Below are 17,073 nucleotides of genomic sequence, written 5' to 3' on the forward strand. Positions count from 1 at the left end.
AAAAATTGGATACCAATAGTAAAGGAACCTCATAAAATTCTGACTCCGATTCAGACACTGACAGTGTTTGTCCAGGTCCTTCCCAACCAACCAAACGTGCCCCATTTAGTGACTCCCCTCCTATATAGACTGAGTGATGAGATGAAGAAACATGCTGTTTGATGTTATTGTTAGTTCTGGTGGGAAAAAATATCCTACAAGAGCATGTAGTGTGCTGCAAAAAAACTTAGAAAAGAAACAAGGTACATTTGTAAGTTTTGCCGGGTACCACATCATAAAGGAAGCTGCTTTCAGAGGTACCACACCTTGAAGCAGTATTACAATCTCCCCTCATGATTTTCAGCAAGTTTTGTGGAATTTGGACAATGGTGAGTGAAGATATGATTTTCTAAATGCAAGGATAGATTTAAAGATCCTGGTTTAAATGCCCAGGAACTAGGGTAAATGAAGGTCATCTAAACCTAGTCCACAATGTGTTAAATTATTTTAACAAGGCAAACATAGAGTGTAAAAATTGCATCGGAATCTGCACCGATGGTGCTTGTTCAATGACTGAAAGATTCGAAAGTAATTTCCACGGTGCGTCTGGACACATTGCATGATCCATAGAGAAGCTCTGGCTTCCAAAGAAATGAGTCCTGGCTGAATATTTTGCTAACGATGGTTGTAACTGAAGTAAATTATCTTTTCTGCACTTTATAAAGACATGGATGCAGTATAATCAGCGTTACTGTTTTATTGCGAGGCAAGATAGCTATCACGTGGGAAATTTTTGCAGTGCTTATGAATTAAGAGATGAAATCGCCATTTTTCTACAAGATGAAAACCGACCGGAAGCTGAAAAATTACGAGATGGTTTATTTGTGATGGAAGTGAGCTACTTGGTCGACATATTTGAGAAATTAAATACCTTAAATCTTCAACTCCAAGAAGCAAATACGTATACAAGTATGTTGGATGTGAGTGATAAAAGTTAATGCTTTTTGTAGAAAATTTGAATTGTGGAGCAGAAATTTAAAGCAAATACACCTAGAAATGTTTGCAAATGTGGATGAATATGTTAAAACTTACAAGAATGAAGAACAACACGTGAAAGTTGTTTTTTGTAATCACTGAAAATCATTTAGCCATGCCAGCAAAGAATTTTAAAAAGTATTTTCTTGCTGATGACAACTCGATAGCAAGTTACAAGTAGGTTAGGGATCCATTTCAAAATACTCCTGAAGGGCTTTCAACTGCCGAAGAAGAAATCTTCATAGACTTCATGGCAAGTGGCGAAATCAAAACACAATTTAGTAATAAATCGCCCTTTGAATTTTGGGTAGAGGGAGATGATGAGTTTTCTTCACTGAAAACAAGAGCATTTCTTATACTATTACTATTTTCAACATCCTACCTTTGCGAAACTGGATTTTCTGCAGTGGCTGCTTTGAAGACAAAATGTAGATCCAGCTAAATATAGAAAAAGAATTCAAGAGTGTTTATTTCTAATATTAAACTTTCTTTGGAAAAACTTTGCTCTGCAAACTAATAATTATTAAACTTGTTTTTAATTTAGTATTGGTAAGTTAATTATTAAATACATTGTGGATTATTGGTACAATCCTATTTGTAAGTGTATTACATCAATGTAAATGTGTATTTTGTTATTTATGTCAGAATATATTTTGTTTTGCTTTCCTTTCAGTAAATTAATAAATTTTTTGAATAATATTTTCTTTTAGATATGCTCATGCCCCCATTTAGTGTTATCGCCCCCCCCCCCTAGTGGGGTGCGCCCCACAGGTTGAGAAACAGTGCCCTAAATACATTACTTTCCTTTTTGAAAAGTCTTGTAAAAAATATTAAAAACAGTAAGTGTTGTAATTTTTATTCTTGATAATAATAATAATATGTTATTATTAAGCAAATAAGCATCATAGCAATATAATAATATTGCTATGATGCTTAATTGAAAATTCATAATAAAGATGATAATAAAATGGATAAAGAGATTGTAAATATTAATGGTTATAAGAATAATTTCATTGATTAATTTCTTAGAAAATATATAAACAAAAATATATCAGAAAAAACTACACTTAAAATTTCATATAATAATTATTATTATCAGTAATAATTATTGAGTTATTTCAGTTTTAGCTTTAATTGTCTGCAGTGTATAGATTTACTACCTTACTTTTTGTTTATAAAGGTGCTGCGTTGAAAATTGGGCAGATTTTGAGTATACAAGATAATAATATTATAAGTCCTGAATTGCAGAAGGCCTTTGAAAGGGTTCGACAATCTGCAGATTTCATGCCTCCTTGGCAGGTGGAGGTATTTATTTTAATAGATTTTTAAAAGTTACTTATTTCTTGTACTGTTTTTTTTTCTTCCTTAATGCTTAATTTTATATTATACAAACAAATTTAAATAGGTTTTTTCATCTGAAAAAATTCACAGTATTTTATAAATTAACTTATTCAAGAGAATTTATTTATTGGACATCTTTCTCATTTTGTGCTCTTTGTACTTTACCAAATTTCATTTACATCTTACATACTACTAAATCATTAATTGTTTGTATTTCATAATATATATATTTTTATGATTATCCATGAGACTGTTATGACTTGTCTATTGATACCACCCACTACTTTATAAACTAGTTATGATTGAATTGATATTCTCATTCAGAAGTTAAAAGTAGGACCTATCCACACTTTTATATCATTAACTGATATTAGATAAAATGTACACAAAGATTTTTCAGACAGGTTCAGTTGAAGCTTCGTTGAATATATTCATTTAAAAATATGTATAGTTAAAAGTAAGCCAAAGAAAAATATGATTATAAATATCAGTTATGTTCACTATCATTTGGAGATGGTCGATGGCACTCTGTAGCAGTCTCTGTATTAGTATGTAGTGTTAAGGTACAATAGAGCAACAAGAAGAAGAAATCAATGTGTATTTTATTTGTTATGGTGCTGCATAAAAACCGGTATAGTTATGCAGTTGTCAACAAATGTTTTGATGCCACTTTACTATCAGTTGTATTGATGAACTACCATTAATTTCTGCATAATTAAATTAGAATCGGGATGCAGAATTTTGAAGTAGCTAATATTACAGTGAAGAAAGCTCTTAAATCATCATAAAACTATACAAATGCCTGTAAACATTGATTCCACAAGAACCAAAACCCTAAACATTCTGCTCTTATCAAATGACAATGTTTAAAAAAAATCCTTTATGAGGATTACTCATAAATTCATACAAAATTTAAGTTGCATACATTACATTACATTAATTTACATATGTACGTACAATAAAAGACATTGGCAAAGTAAAATATGATAGATCTTTATATATTTTTTGGACACAAAAATGTTATAACACTTCAATGAGAAATGAACCAAATTTTACCTGTGCGGTTGTGTAGATAAACAAAACTTTAGGTAATCAACAACAAACAATGCTCATGTTGCTTTAGAAGCAATTTCACAGTGCAAAAGTCACTGTGTAATATATATCAACATCTTTGAAATAATTAATCCGTAATTCTTTGAGGACAATAATGGATATTCTATTATCCATCACTTAGTGTATCCTAATTAAAGAATTTTGTTATAATATATCATATTACAATAAATCTCAAAGAGCAGAGAATAATAAAATGAATCCAGGGATGTGTTTCAAACAGTTGAGGCAACTCGTCGCATAGCTTGGCATTAAATGAGAGCAATTAAGTAATTTTTAAAAATCATATAATTTCTAGATATGGTTATGCTGTGATCTGCAGTCCTGACTGAAAAAACTTGAAGAAGTTTTTTCATGAAGGTATTTAAAAAGTAAAGAATTCACTGATCCATCCTCATAATTTTTTCTATGTAACAGTACTTCTTACAAAGTCGCTAGAATTGTTGTGGACTTGTATTATGTAATGGTAAATACAGAATTTTGCTTTCAAGAACATATGAATGTTCTTGATGTTCTACCTATACCTACAGTATAGGTAGCTTTAAAGTTATGATGATCAGAATGGTTTTGAGGTAGAGATTAATGTTTATTACATATAATTTCAACTTAGAGTAAATATTCCTTTTTTAATTATTAGGTAAGAATGTAATTGAATTTGTATAATTGCTCGCTTTGCTAGCTTGCCTTGCCTTTATATTTTTTTAAATATGAATTAATTATGTAAAAATTTGTGTAATGTTTCAGAAAGTGATGGTAAAAGAATTTGGTCATGATTGGAAAAGTAAATTAGAGACATTCGATGTGAAACCATTTGCAGCTGCTTCAATTGGTCAGGTTCATCCAGCAACTTTATGTGATGGTACTGAAGTCGCAGTTAAAATACAGTACCCTGGTGTTGCACAGGGTATCGAATCTGATATTGAAAATCTAGTCGGTGTTTTGAAAATTTGGAATGTATTTCCAGAAGGTGAGTATTTCTATTTTCAACCGCTTTGTGAAAGGAGATTATTTGAGAATATTTTGAGGCAATAGCATTATCCGTACAATTATTAAGAATATCTACGCTAAGTTAAGTGTAGGTTTTCAAAAGATATATCATGTTATTAAAAATAAAAATGTTATAAACATAGTATGTATTTAGACCAAGTTTTGCGTTATTTAAATACATAAAAGTTGTGTTAAGATAGAAATATAAAGCCCTTTGTAACACAAGCATAAATAAAAATTCTGCAAAAAATAAGGTAAATGCAGTCGTATGTTAATATTCTGTAACTTTCAGATATGTTTGTTTTTTGACAACAACAACATATCTTTCAGATATGTTGTTTGGGGCTATGTATGATCTGTCATGGGATAAATTCACACCCAAAAATTTCACAGCTATCCCTGGATTAAGAAACATCCATTGCCAGGCTTATTAAGAAGAGCGAGGAATGAATTGATTTCCTATTACATTCTTCAATGAGCTGAAAATATTGTTGCTTATTGACACACCAAGCCTACTGATGTTTAGTCCTGTAAGCAACGCATTCACTTGGTTCACACAGGAACTGGCTGTATAAAGGATGTTATTTTTTCTTAGAGAAAGCAGTTCTGTTATACTTCCTGTTATATTTCAAGTGTCTTATATGTGTTGCTTGTATGAAAAACTTTAGAGATAGTATTTAGCAATTTCAGATATAATTAAATTATTCACCTCAAGAAATAATTTATTCATTTAAATAAATATATGAGCTTAAAAGTGCTTTAGCTGGTAATACTTTGAAAAATTTATCTATAAATTCTGAAAATTATTTATTTGCCGGCAAGTCAAATTTTTATTGTATTATTTAAACTTTAAATTCATTAATTTAAAATTTTGAATAATTACCTTAATTAGATATCAAAATTGTGATGATTACTAAGTAGAACAGTATCTGTAATTCAAAGTAGAGCGATCTAAAAATTTAATGTGAGGAAAAACAAGTTTAAAGTTGTCATTAAGTATTAATAATGTCACTGCTAAGTATACTAATGAAAGAATTTCATAATTAGTTGTGAAAGGTCCTCTTGAAGAACAGTTTTGATGCAGTTTGAAAGCAAATTATTAGTAACTTTTTAACTGTTACCTTAATTTATTGAGGTAAATCTTAACAAACTAAAGATGAAATTAAATCAATATAACAAAAAATGAGCGGTTGATAAATTTTATTAAATCTAATATCATATTGGTTTTTACATTTTGGTATCAATGTATTCCAGTATTTTGGCTACAGGTGATTCCCCCATCAGATATAAGTAACCAATTTTTGTTTTAATATTTTTCTTTGAATGCCTGTATTTCTTTTAATATGTTCATAACTGGCCTCCAAAAATTAAGTTAAAAAATTAAGTTGTATAGTTATATAACATGCTCAGATCTTAATTTACTGATATCCTGACTGCAAATGGTTCTTTGTTCATAATTTCACAATGTATCATTTTTAATCTTGATATCTCTGTTGTTTACTGTCTTTTTGTGTTTAGCCTCTGGAACCACCGTAAGGTATTACTTCAGAGGATAATATGTATGAATGTAAATGAAATGATATCTTGAACAGTCTCAGGTTGACCGTTCCTAAGATGTCTGGTTATTCAAACCCAACCACCAAAGAACACCAGTATCCACAATCTAGTACTCTCATATAAAAGTAACTGCTTTTACTAGGATATTGTATACTAAATTTTTGTCTGTCAACTGCTGTTTTCCTGCATCATAATTTAAATATTAATTTATATTCATTAATAATTTAATAGTATACTGGATATTTAACAATATTTAAGAATTTTCTGCTGGCATTGTGATGTTATTGAACATTTTATGTCTGTATTTTTTTTGCATCTTTTTTATTTAAATGTATTTCTCTGTTATATAATGTGATGAATAAGTCAGCATAAGAGAGAAACACATTTAAATAAAAATATAAATATATATATATATATATATATATATATATATATATATATATACATACACATATAGTATCCAATTCTAATCCAAATTAATATGCAATTCTCTACCTCAAAATTTTTTAAACTACAGTAATAACATTTTATTAGCAAATTACTTCTTAAAAATGCATTGTATATCCCAACAAAAAATAGAATTATGTTTTTTATCTGTAAATGTAATTATGTATTGTGTTCAGCTAGGCAAAACATTTTTTAATATAGCAATGAATTTATTAAAATTAAATCTTGGTTAAAAAAATTAGAAGCACTTCAGGTGTAATACATTTGTGGCAGGACTTTCTAATTTTGAAACACCTCTGGAATGCAACTTTCAGTATGGTGTTTAGCTCCTTCAGCGATTCTGTCTTTATCTCTTCAATGTTGGCAAAATGTTGTCCCTTCATTGTTCTTTTCAGCTTGCAGAATAGGAAGAAATCACAGGAGCTCATGTCTGGCGAATATGGAGGCTGAGGCATCATGACGGTGTTGTTTTTAGCCAAAAATTCTTTAACAAGCAGTAAAGTGTGAACAGTTGCATTATTGTGGTGCAATTGCCATAAAATTTTTCTCCACAAATCTTGGTATTTTCTTTGGATTGCTTCATTCAAACAGCGTAGACTTCCAAGTAGTACTTAATGAATGTATATGACCTGGTGGCAAGGACTCATGATACACTACACCATTGAAATAAAAAAAATACAGTGATCAGAACATTTACATTTGATCTAACTTGATGCGATTTTTTTGTCTTGACTCTTCAGGAAGCTTCCATTGGGATGTTTGAGCCTTAGTTTCAACATCATACCCATACACCCATCTTTTTATCACCAGTTATGATCCATTGAGCAGTTCTGGATTGTTGCTCACTTCATTCAGCAACTCCTGAGCAATATTCATTCGGCACTGCGTTTGGTAGAACTTCAACAATTTTGCTGCCACATGTTTCATGCCCAAAACATCCAAAAGAAATTGCTTGGCATGAACCAATGATATGCCAACATCATTACCAACCTTTCTGATAGTGATTCGACGGCGGTTCATAATTACTTTCTGCACTTTTTCGATATTGTCATCAGTTGTTGATGTGTTGGGATTTCAAGGGTGTTTGCCATCATCAACATCTTCATGGTTCTCTTGGAAATGTTTGTATTACTTTTAAATGCTTGTACCACTTGTAAATGCTTGTTTTATTCATAGAAGAATCGCGAAAAGCAACATTCAACATTTCCAATGCAGTGCTGCACTTTATTCCATTCTTAAAATAAAATTTAATGTAAATTTTTTGTCTCATTATTTCACAATTTAAAAACTGCAGACCATACAAAAACTCTTGTAACCTTATTGACAGCCAACAATAAACTAAGGATCCAATATGGCTACCAATGTAAATATAGATTAGGACAAGTGTACAACAAAAAAGGATCACGGCAAGTGGACCAGGAAAGCCCAGGAAATTTAAAAATTCTGTTTTTTTTTTTAATCAGATCTCATATTTATTGTTTAAAGTGCTATCCTAAAAGTTTTCTCACTAATGTAAATTTATCACTTGATTTTAAAATAGTAAATTAACATTCATTTATTTTATCGATTTGATTATTAATAGTTAGTAATTTTTATTTTCAGGATTATTTATCGAAAATTTAGTTGAAGTTGCAAAACGAGAGCTAGCTTGGGAAGTTGATTATGTAAGGGAAGCTGAATGTACAAAGAAATTCCGTGAACTGCTCACTCCCTACCCTGATTATTTTATACCTAGAGTTATAGGTAAGTATTATTGGTGAAATGAATTTAGGTTGACCTCTAAAATGTTTTCTCTGTCAATGAAACCTTTTGGAAAACATTGTAAAAAGTAATCAAAACAAGAATCCAATATCTTTTACTTGATTGATCCTTGAGCTAACTTTATTATTTAAAAGTTTAAGGGCTATTTATAAATTAACCTCAGTTGAGTAAGAAAATAAAATAAATGTACTATATTCAAAAATTATATAGATTTATATTACTTCTTGACATAGTCCCTGCCCAAATTTGAGCATCCCTTATATCATAACACCAGCTTGTCTATTCCTTCTTCAAAGAATGGCGCCATGAAAGTACCCATCCATTCATTGACTGCATTTGTGAGTTCATTACTGCTTTTGAATTGTTGAGTAGCTAGCAATTCAATTTTGTGAACAGATGGTGCAAAATCAGGCCTATAAGGGAAATGGTGAAAAATCTGCCAGTTAAACTTGTTTAGTATATCCTCAGTTCTAGCAGCAGTGAGATGAGTTTGCACTGTCATACAAAAAACGGGGACCCTCTTTGTTAGCCTCCCTCACTTTTAGTTTGTATTGCTTTCATAAGCTTCATCAACGTTTTACAATAAATATCTGCAATTATTGTCATACCCAGCTTCATAAATTCTGCTAACAAAATTCCTTTACGGTCCCACAACGTGGTAACCAACATTTTTTTATGTTTGAATTTTTTGGTTTGTTCGATGAGTGTGTCTGCATCCACTGTTTGGACTGCCCTTATGTCTATGTTGGTGAACCAAATCCATGTCTTGACCCCAGTAAAAATACTGTAAGAGATTCACTTTCTTTGCTCTGGTATGGGTGAAGAAAAATCAATGCCACTCTTCTCATTTTGTGGGCATCTGTAAATTGCTTCGGTATCCATCATGCACAATATTTATGAAAACCCTTTCTCTTTGTTTCAGTTTTATAAAGATTGGACCTTGAAATTTGAGGAAATTTTCACTAAATTTTGTAATTGTGAAGCAATGTTTTTCACAAACAGCACGTTCAAATTTTTGAAGTTTAACTCAGTTATCCACGGGATTGGTGTAGTGGTTAAACTCATCATCACAAATCAGCTGATTTTGCAGTCAAGAATCCTAAGGTTCAAATTCCAGTAAAGGCAGTTACTTTTATATGGATTTGAATACTAGATTGCGGATACCAGTGTTCTTTGGTGGTTGGGTTTCAATTAACCACACATCTCAGGAACGGTCAACCTGAGACTACAAGACTACACTTCATTTACATTCATACATGTCATACTATGAAGTAATACCTTATGGTAACAGAGGCAAAACAGGAAAAGAGAGAGAAGTTAAATTCAGTGGAACCTTCTTCATCATGCACATTAGTTTGACCTTTGCTGAATTTCCTGCTCCATTCTCCCGCAGAACCGTCACTCATTACATTATCACCAATTACATCATATTATAGCCGATGGTGGATCTCAGCTGCAGATGTTCCTTCTGTTTGCAACCTCACAACCGGCAAGAGCTGGAAATTGCCTCCATATTTCATCATGTAATACTTGAGTGGTACAGAATGAAATTGTAATTAAGTGTATACATATGACAGTATTTAAGCTCAGCTGACGTCTATGTGCATGCAGTATGTTAGTGTAGAAACCGGTTTATTTGTAAAGCACAACTAGAGGTTAATTTATAAATAGGCAAAAGCCAAGTCAAACGGTGAGCCCAGACAGGTGCAGCATATAGCATAATAGCCTCACTGACACCTTTATAAAGGATACGCATGGTACAGTAATTCAACCCCCAATTGGGATGAATGACTACGGATTCCACAAAAAAGCATCAGCTTAAATAGGCTACATAATATAATAAATAAAATGTTTTTTTTTTGAGTATGGTTTATTTTTATTTTTAAAAATATACATAAGCTGGTGGAAAGAAGAACTTTTTTTAAGAAATAAATCTATGCATTGATTTTATGTTTAATAAAAATTTTCTTTTACAAAATTGGATAAATTTTTCTTTTCTGCTTATAGTTATAGCTATAGAAGCAAAAGTATGGTAATCGGTCCAGTTTGGCCGTATGTGGTTTTCACTGGATCTTTATGTTTTGACACCTAAGGAACCCAAAAAATCAGATGGAAATTTTCCTGATGTTCATATGTACATGTGTGTGTTTGATGTTAGGTGTTGCACCCAATTTTTTTTTTTTTTTTTTTTTTTTTTTTTTTTTTTTTTTTTTTTTTTTTTTTTTTTTTTTTGTTAAAGATTTGGGGAATCCCATTTATGGATGCCTAAGCAGTGTTTGGGCTCCCTAACAGGTGCCGAAAAATGTTATTAGTATGTAAACCTGTGCACTACCAACTTAACCACCACCCTTCCGCTAATGAAACATTCCTTCTGGAAGGGGGGTTACATGTCCACTCACACTCTCATACGTCATAGTGCAATCGCAACATAATAGGAAAATCAACAGAAACACAGCAAAACAACAGCAAACAAGATACAACATACATCAACGTACAGAAAACAGATTACTAAAATACATATAAAGAAACATGTCATACAATATATACAAGTCTCACTACAATATAAACGCCTGAAAAGAGACATTCATTAATATTACACGATCAGTGTAACAACACAACACTAAAAATGCATAGATCAGACAGCAGAAAAAAAAAAGGTGTCGTACCCTAAATCACCTTATATCTCCAGAACTACTCGACTGATTTTGACCAAAATTGCTCAGATTCTTTACATGTAGCATTGATGCCATTAAATTTTCAACTTAAAAGATCAAGGGGGTGAGGCTGAAGAGAAAGGTTGCCCTCAGTATCTAGAGATTTCACCTAATTAAGGTCTTATTTTTCTTACGCACATTTGTTAACAATTAAAAAATAATATTTCCAAAAACATTTTTGTAAAATCGCACCCCCACCAAAAAAAATGCTCTAAATAAACTAGCAGCTAAGTGGATTATTGCATCATTAGTACTCCCTCTCATCACAAAGTGTAGCGCTGACATATAGCCGCTGTAGTCATCTGCTATTTTGTAATGTCACAGGCGAGCGGTAGAATTAAATAACTGAATAATATTTAAAGTGTAAAAAAATATTTAAAGTGGCCAGTAGTAGTGCCACACTTGTGCAAATGAAATACGGTCTGCACGCACACTTTAGTTAGAATCATTGAATTAATTAAATAAAAATATTATATTTAAGTAAAATGATAAATTTTTTAAATTAAATTTTGTGTAAGCTGCGTGGTGGGAAAGTCTTACAACTGTGTTGTCAGCTTTTTTCAATGCAAAATCATGATTGTATTTATATTTTCTAAGTGATAACAACCTATATGGTTGTCCATAAAAAATGTTCTTGAATAATATTTAACATTACATTGTATTTTTTAAATATATTTTTTGTTGTAATCACTATTATTTTTACTGTAGCATTGCTGTATTTTTACTATAATATTATATAAATATTGCTTAATTGGTATTATTAATATATATAATTGGTATGTATATGTATAGAGTTTTAAGGATTTATTAATATTTTGTTCTAAGATAACTACTGCTCTTTAAATGATTTATTCATTAGCAAAAATTAGATTTTTGAATTACAAGATATGGAATATACTGTTATTACAGAAATGAATAATTCATATAAATATACAAAAAAAAATTTATGAATAGCAATCCATAAAAGTTAAGAAGTAATTCATAAAAATTTCATTACCATGAAATAAAAATATAATTAGGAAAAAAGTCGAGTCATGCTAAAACTAGTCGAACTGTATTGAAGCTAATACAAGGATTGAATTAGACAACATACGAGGTCTGTGTATAAGGTAATAAGACTATTTTTTTTTTTGGCAGCCAAATTGGTAGCAAAGTTACTAATAAACATATGGTTATATAAAGAGCTGATTTATATTAGGTATTAATATTTTTAGTCTGTTGTCGCCACTTGAGATTTAAAAAAACCTTTTGTGAAACGAGTTTTTGTTGTGGGTTACAAAAATGAGAGGTACTAATTTTGAGCAACGTTGTGCAATCAAGTTTTGTACTAAACTCACTGAGAATGATGCTGAAACATATTCAAAGTTGAAAAGAGCGTACGGAGATGACACTCTGTCACGAGCCCAAGTTTTTAGGTGGTTTAAAGCATTTTCAGATGGCTGGAATCAGTTGCAGATGAACGCCCTTGAAGTCCATTAACATCAAAAATGTAACCATTTTAAATTTTGTGGGTTACGAACAATATATATTATGTCATAAAGAAAAAAGTTTCAATATTTAAAAAGTAGTTAAATATTCATTGGCTTAGCTGATATTAAAAACAGAAAATAGGCCAGATAGTATTATATTATTTTTAATAGTTAAATAAACGTAATTAGTTTGATAAGAAATTGTATTACATAACTGTGTTTGTTGATGTCTGATATGGTTTGGATAGCCAGACGGTGATGTCATCGTGGGCTGGTGAGGGCGTATACATTCTCAGAAAAAAGTGTGTATGTGCATAGATACGAACGAATAGATACGAAGAGCCAAAATTCCAATTTGAAATTTGGCCAATTCCAAAAGGAATTGGCTATCTGTAGCAGTGTGTTTGATGATATGAATTGTCATAATGTGCTAATGTGAAGGACTAAAAATATCCATTTGGTTTCTGGATACGTGCAAGATTTGCTGAAAGTGAATATGTTTTGTGCTATTTCAAAGATCATGGTATACGGCTAAGGTTTCTTTGCTGAATCTATAGTTACAGGGATGAGGTACATGGAAGTGTTGGAAAATCGAACAATACTGCAATTTAAGAAAGATAGAGATTATTATATTTATCAGCAAAATGGCCTTCCCTCTACTCAGTTCCTGAATGAAAACATTGGTTTGTATATGTGGGTTGTAATAAAGATGCATTTAGCACAGTAATACAACTCTGTTCACAAAATTAAAATGCGTAGCGATTTTTTTTTTTGTATAGCTCTTTGGAAAGGATTTTTTTTTTTGAGCCTTCACTTCCTGGGTGATCTTGTAGAATTTAAAATTAAACCATTATTGCTTAACTGTCGTTAATTGTACCATTCTGTCACATATACAGATTGAAAAGGTGTATTATATTGATGTTGCAAAGATGTACACATTAGACTCTGATAAGAGTCATTAGACTCTGTATAACAAAAACTTGAGCAGTTTACCTCCACCTCGTATAATACAATGTAGAATCTATTTTATAATTTGTTTGTAGCAATATTTTAAATGTTTCACAGACTTATGAATAATCCACTATGGAGACTGCTTTATTTATCAGGAGTAGTTTGATCTGACTGTGTTGCAAGAGTTTCTCATTGAACGACTCACAACCCGTAAGTCCTGAAATGTGCAAGTAATAGTATAAGCATTGATGTGCTGTGGCTTTAATGATACTATCATCAGTTCTTTCACCACCTATAGTTTAATTAAAAAATATAATGTTAGAAGTATTGCTCCATTTCTTTATCTTGCATCATAACTGCAAGTATATTTGCTATACTTTTGAATTAAAATACAGACAAGATGGAAAAAGTGTTCTTAGATTTGCTTTACTTTAACAATATCATTATATAAGGTCATCTGTCCGTAATGAAAATTTAAAAATAGATAAAGTCAAATCTGGATTAATAATTTATTTGCTGTGTATATGTCTTTGCACATATGTAATTATAATTACAGCACTTTTTTATAATTATTTTTTTAGTTGTCATATAATTTTATGTTTTTATAGATGACTTATGCACAAAACAAGTATTTACAACTGAACTTGTGGAAGGGATACCGGTCGATAAGTGTCAAGATTTAGATTATGAAACTAGGCGCCATATTTGCGGCTTAATTATGCAGTTATGCTTAAGAGAAATATTTCAGTTTCAGTTTATGCAAACCGATCCAAATTGGTCCAATTTTTTCTATAACCCCGATACTAAACAAGTAAGTTATCTTAGCTATAGGAATTTTAATTTACACTGTAAACACTTCACGAATTGATTAAAATTTACCTGTCAAAATTCTGGGCATTTTAAAACTTTTCTTTTTTTTCCACAGCATATTAAATTTGTTTTGCAATGTTACATACGATTTTGTAATAATTTTTTATTGAATTTTAGATGAGGTAATTTCAAATTACGACAAAAAGCTTGAATATAACAATTAAATATAACATGATATTCAACAGATTTTTAATTTATTTTGATAATTTCTAATAATTCTCATTAAATTGCGATTGGAACTGTTTAAATGCATGCTAATTTAAACTAGTACTTGGCCATTTTCAATATTAATAATATTGTCATACTTTTTACTTTTTCTTCAGTTCAGTAATACTAATAGAATAAAATTACTGATATCTTACTGTGAAGCAACATTTATTGTGAAACAGTGAAAAGGAATAACCATTTATTTTTATGGGATTGTTAAAGCTATTAAACAAACATTCTGCAGACATAAGTGCTATTATAAAATCTTAGTTTCTCAGAACAAACATAAAATGATGGCCCAAAGATAAATATGACAAGGACACGGTTTTTAAATATTTCTTGTAATGTTGACCAAAATTTCAAAATTACCAGTAATTATAAGGAAGCTTGTTAGGACTTTGAATATATGAAATTGTGCAAGTGGTGTATTTTGAATATGGAATTGTGCTTCTAGAAGATCTTTTCAGAGCTGTTTTACAATTCCTTTCTTCTCTGTTGGTGAGAATGATGTTGAAATTACATTTTCTTTGATGAAGGAGCTATACAAAAGCTCAAATAAAAATTTGTTTAGGAAGCACCATTTCACTTATTAAAAAAACTAAGTTATTTGAATTTGTTTTTACAAAAGATTAAAATGAGTAAAAGAACTATATACAAAGAAGAATGTAATGTTCTCATTAGCTTAAATATTGTTATAAATACCTTAGTTCGCATCTCGCCTTTTTTTAAATGGTATACCACTGCTGTACAGATTGTGGTTGCATTAATTTACAAAATATTTAGCAATTTTTGTTTAAAAAATTGAATTAAATTGTATAGTTAAATTGTGTTTAAAAACTGAAGTATGTATATACTAGTGTATAATTTAAAATGTCTTTCTATCTGTCATGGTAAGATAATGAATCTTACAATTATGATTCATTAACCTTCTGTACATACCATATAAAACATTCTTTATATACCATGGTATAATAATGTTCCAGTTTGTAAGTGTGTTGTTACTTTTATTGGCTGTATCTGGTGAACCAGATACTATAATTTGTTGTTACTAATTAAATTATTTGATATGATAAAATTTTTTAAAGAAATAATACATATATATAATATTCTTTCAGCCACCAGTAAAATATTCTCAGTGATGTTTTTTATAAATTCTCAAACTTTTACAATTCTCTTTGCACATTGGTGCAAGACATGCTCACCAGACCTGTGGTAGAGACAGACATATATATATATATATATATATTTATGTGTAAAGGAAAAAAATGGACTATAAAAAGTTTAACCTAAATAAAATTAATATATATTATTATCTTTTATGACTGCATAGGATTACTGCATAGGATGACTGCATAGGATTAGTCAGCCCAATATCCAAGTCTCTTTAATGGGACTGTATGGCCTATGAAAAAGTACTGTCCCAGTATATTTTCATATGTTCTGATCTTTTTGCCCTTTCTAGTGTTAAAAATATTTGTGTTGTGAGTTTTTCTTGTTAATATGAAGCAAGTGTTGTTCTTGATTTTCTTGTTTAATTTTATCTTATCTGTTGTGTCTACTGATGTAAGGCAAATTTCCTTCAGATCCTCTCTTATTTCTCTGATCCATCTGCATCCTGTGTTGGTATTTTTCAAGTCGAGATAGTACTAGCTGTTTCAGATGTCCTGAGTCTTGCATCCTTATGATATATCCAAAGAATTCTAATCTCCACTTACTCACAGTAGCAGTGATGAGTTCTAACTCTTTGTACATGACTTTGTTGAGCACAATCCATCACTGCCTGTCTTTCTAGTACTTTTTATCGATGCAGATTCTTCCAATTCTTCTTTCGATTTTCTGGATTCTATTTGCTTTTGATTGTTTGTTCAGATGAAAGAGTGTTTCTGTTACATAAGTTGCTTCTGGTTTTCTAACAGTGCCGTAGTGTCTTATTTTTGCATTTATTGATAGGAATTTTTTATTGTAAGTGTACCAGGTTAATTTTTGAGCTTTAGGTAGTTTGTTTCTTCTTTTTTGATTGAGGTTTTTTTGTTTAGGTTGTTTGCTACTATTTTCTCTGAGGTATTTAAATTGGGTTACTATTTTTATTTTATTAACATTTATGTTTACTTCTTCTAATCATGTTGGTTTTTGGGGCATAATTTCTGTCTTTTTGAATGAAATTTTGAGGCCAATTTTATTTGCAATGTTTTGAAGTTCTAATATCTGATTTAGCTTCGTTGATGTCATTTGTTGGCAGTGCAAGTCATCAGTGAAACCAAGACACTCTGTTTTGATTTTTTTGGTCTATTTTTACTTTTGGGGGGCACTTTTTGAGCCATTTCCTCATTACCATTTCTAGAGCGCAGTTGATTGATAGTGGTGAGAGCCCATCACCTTAGCACAGTCCTGTTTTGATCTCAAATGGTTTCAAGGGTTCACCTCAGAATTTTACTTTTGACTTAGTGTTTGTGAGGGTCAGTTTTATCATGTTGATTAATTTGGTATGTAGTCTGAGGTGTCATAGGATTTTAATTAGGGATTCTCTGTAGATGGAGTCATAAGCTTTCTTGAAATCTATAGATGTTACAACTATGTCTCTGTTTCTTTTCCTGTTGTAATCCATTATTAGCTTGAGACTCATGTTCTGGTCTAGAAAGCTCCTC

At 30.7% G+C, this 17,073-nt stretch overlaps 1 protein-coding gene across 4 annotated transcripts in view; it reads left to right on the forward strand.

Annotated features, from left to right (window-relative positions):
• Positions 1–17,073, forward strand: part of Coq8 (ubiquinone biosynthesis protein COQ8, mitochondrial) — a 39,684-nt gene that overhangs the window by 14,524 nt on the left and 8,087 nt on the right. For 3 of the 4 annotated variants that reach the window (XM_075377743.1, XM_075377740.1, XM_075377741.1), the window contains exons 6-9: positions 2,195–2,319; positions 4,210–4,432; positions 8,059–8,199; positions 13,960–14,162. In XM_075377743.1, the coding sequence (XP_075233858.1) occupies positions 2,195–2,319; positions 4,210–4,432; positions 8,059–8,199; positions 13,960–14,162 (692 nt within the window). The remainder of the gene's footprint in view (positions 1–2,194; positions 2,320–4,209; positions 4,433–8,058; positions 8,200–13,959; positions 14,163–17,073) is intronic. The other variant, XM_075377742.1, reaches the window with a different exon arrangement.

Source organism: Lycorma delicatula, chromosome 10 (genome assembly GCF_047948215.1).
Source record: "Lycorma delicatula isolate Av1 chromosome 10, ASM4794821v1, whole genome shotgun sequence".
NCBI classification, from domain to species: Eukaryota; Metazoa; Arthropoda; class Insecta; order Hemiptera; family Fulgoridae; genus Lycorma; species Lycorma delicatula.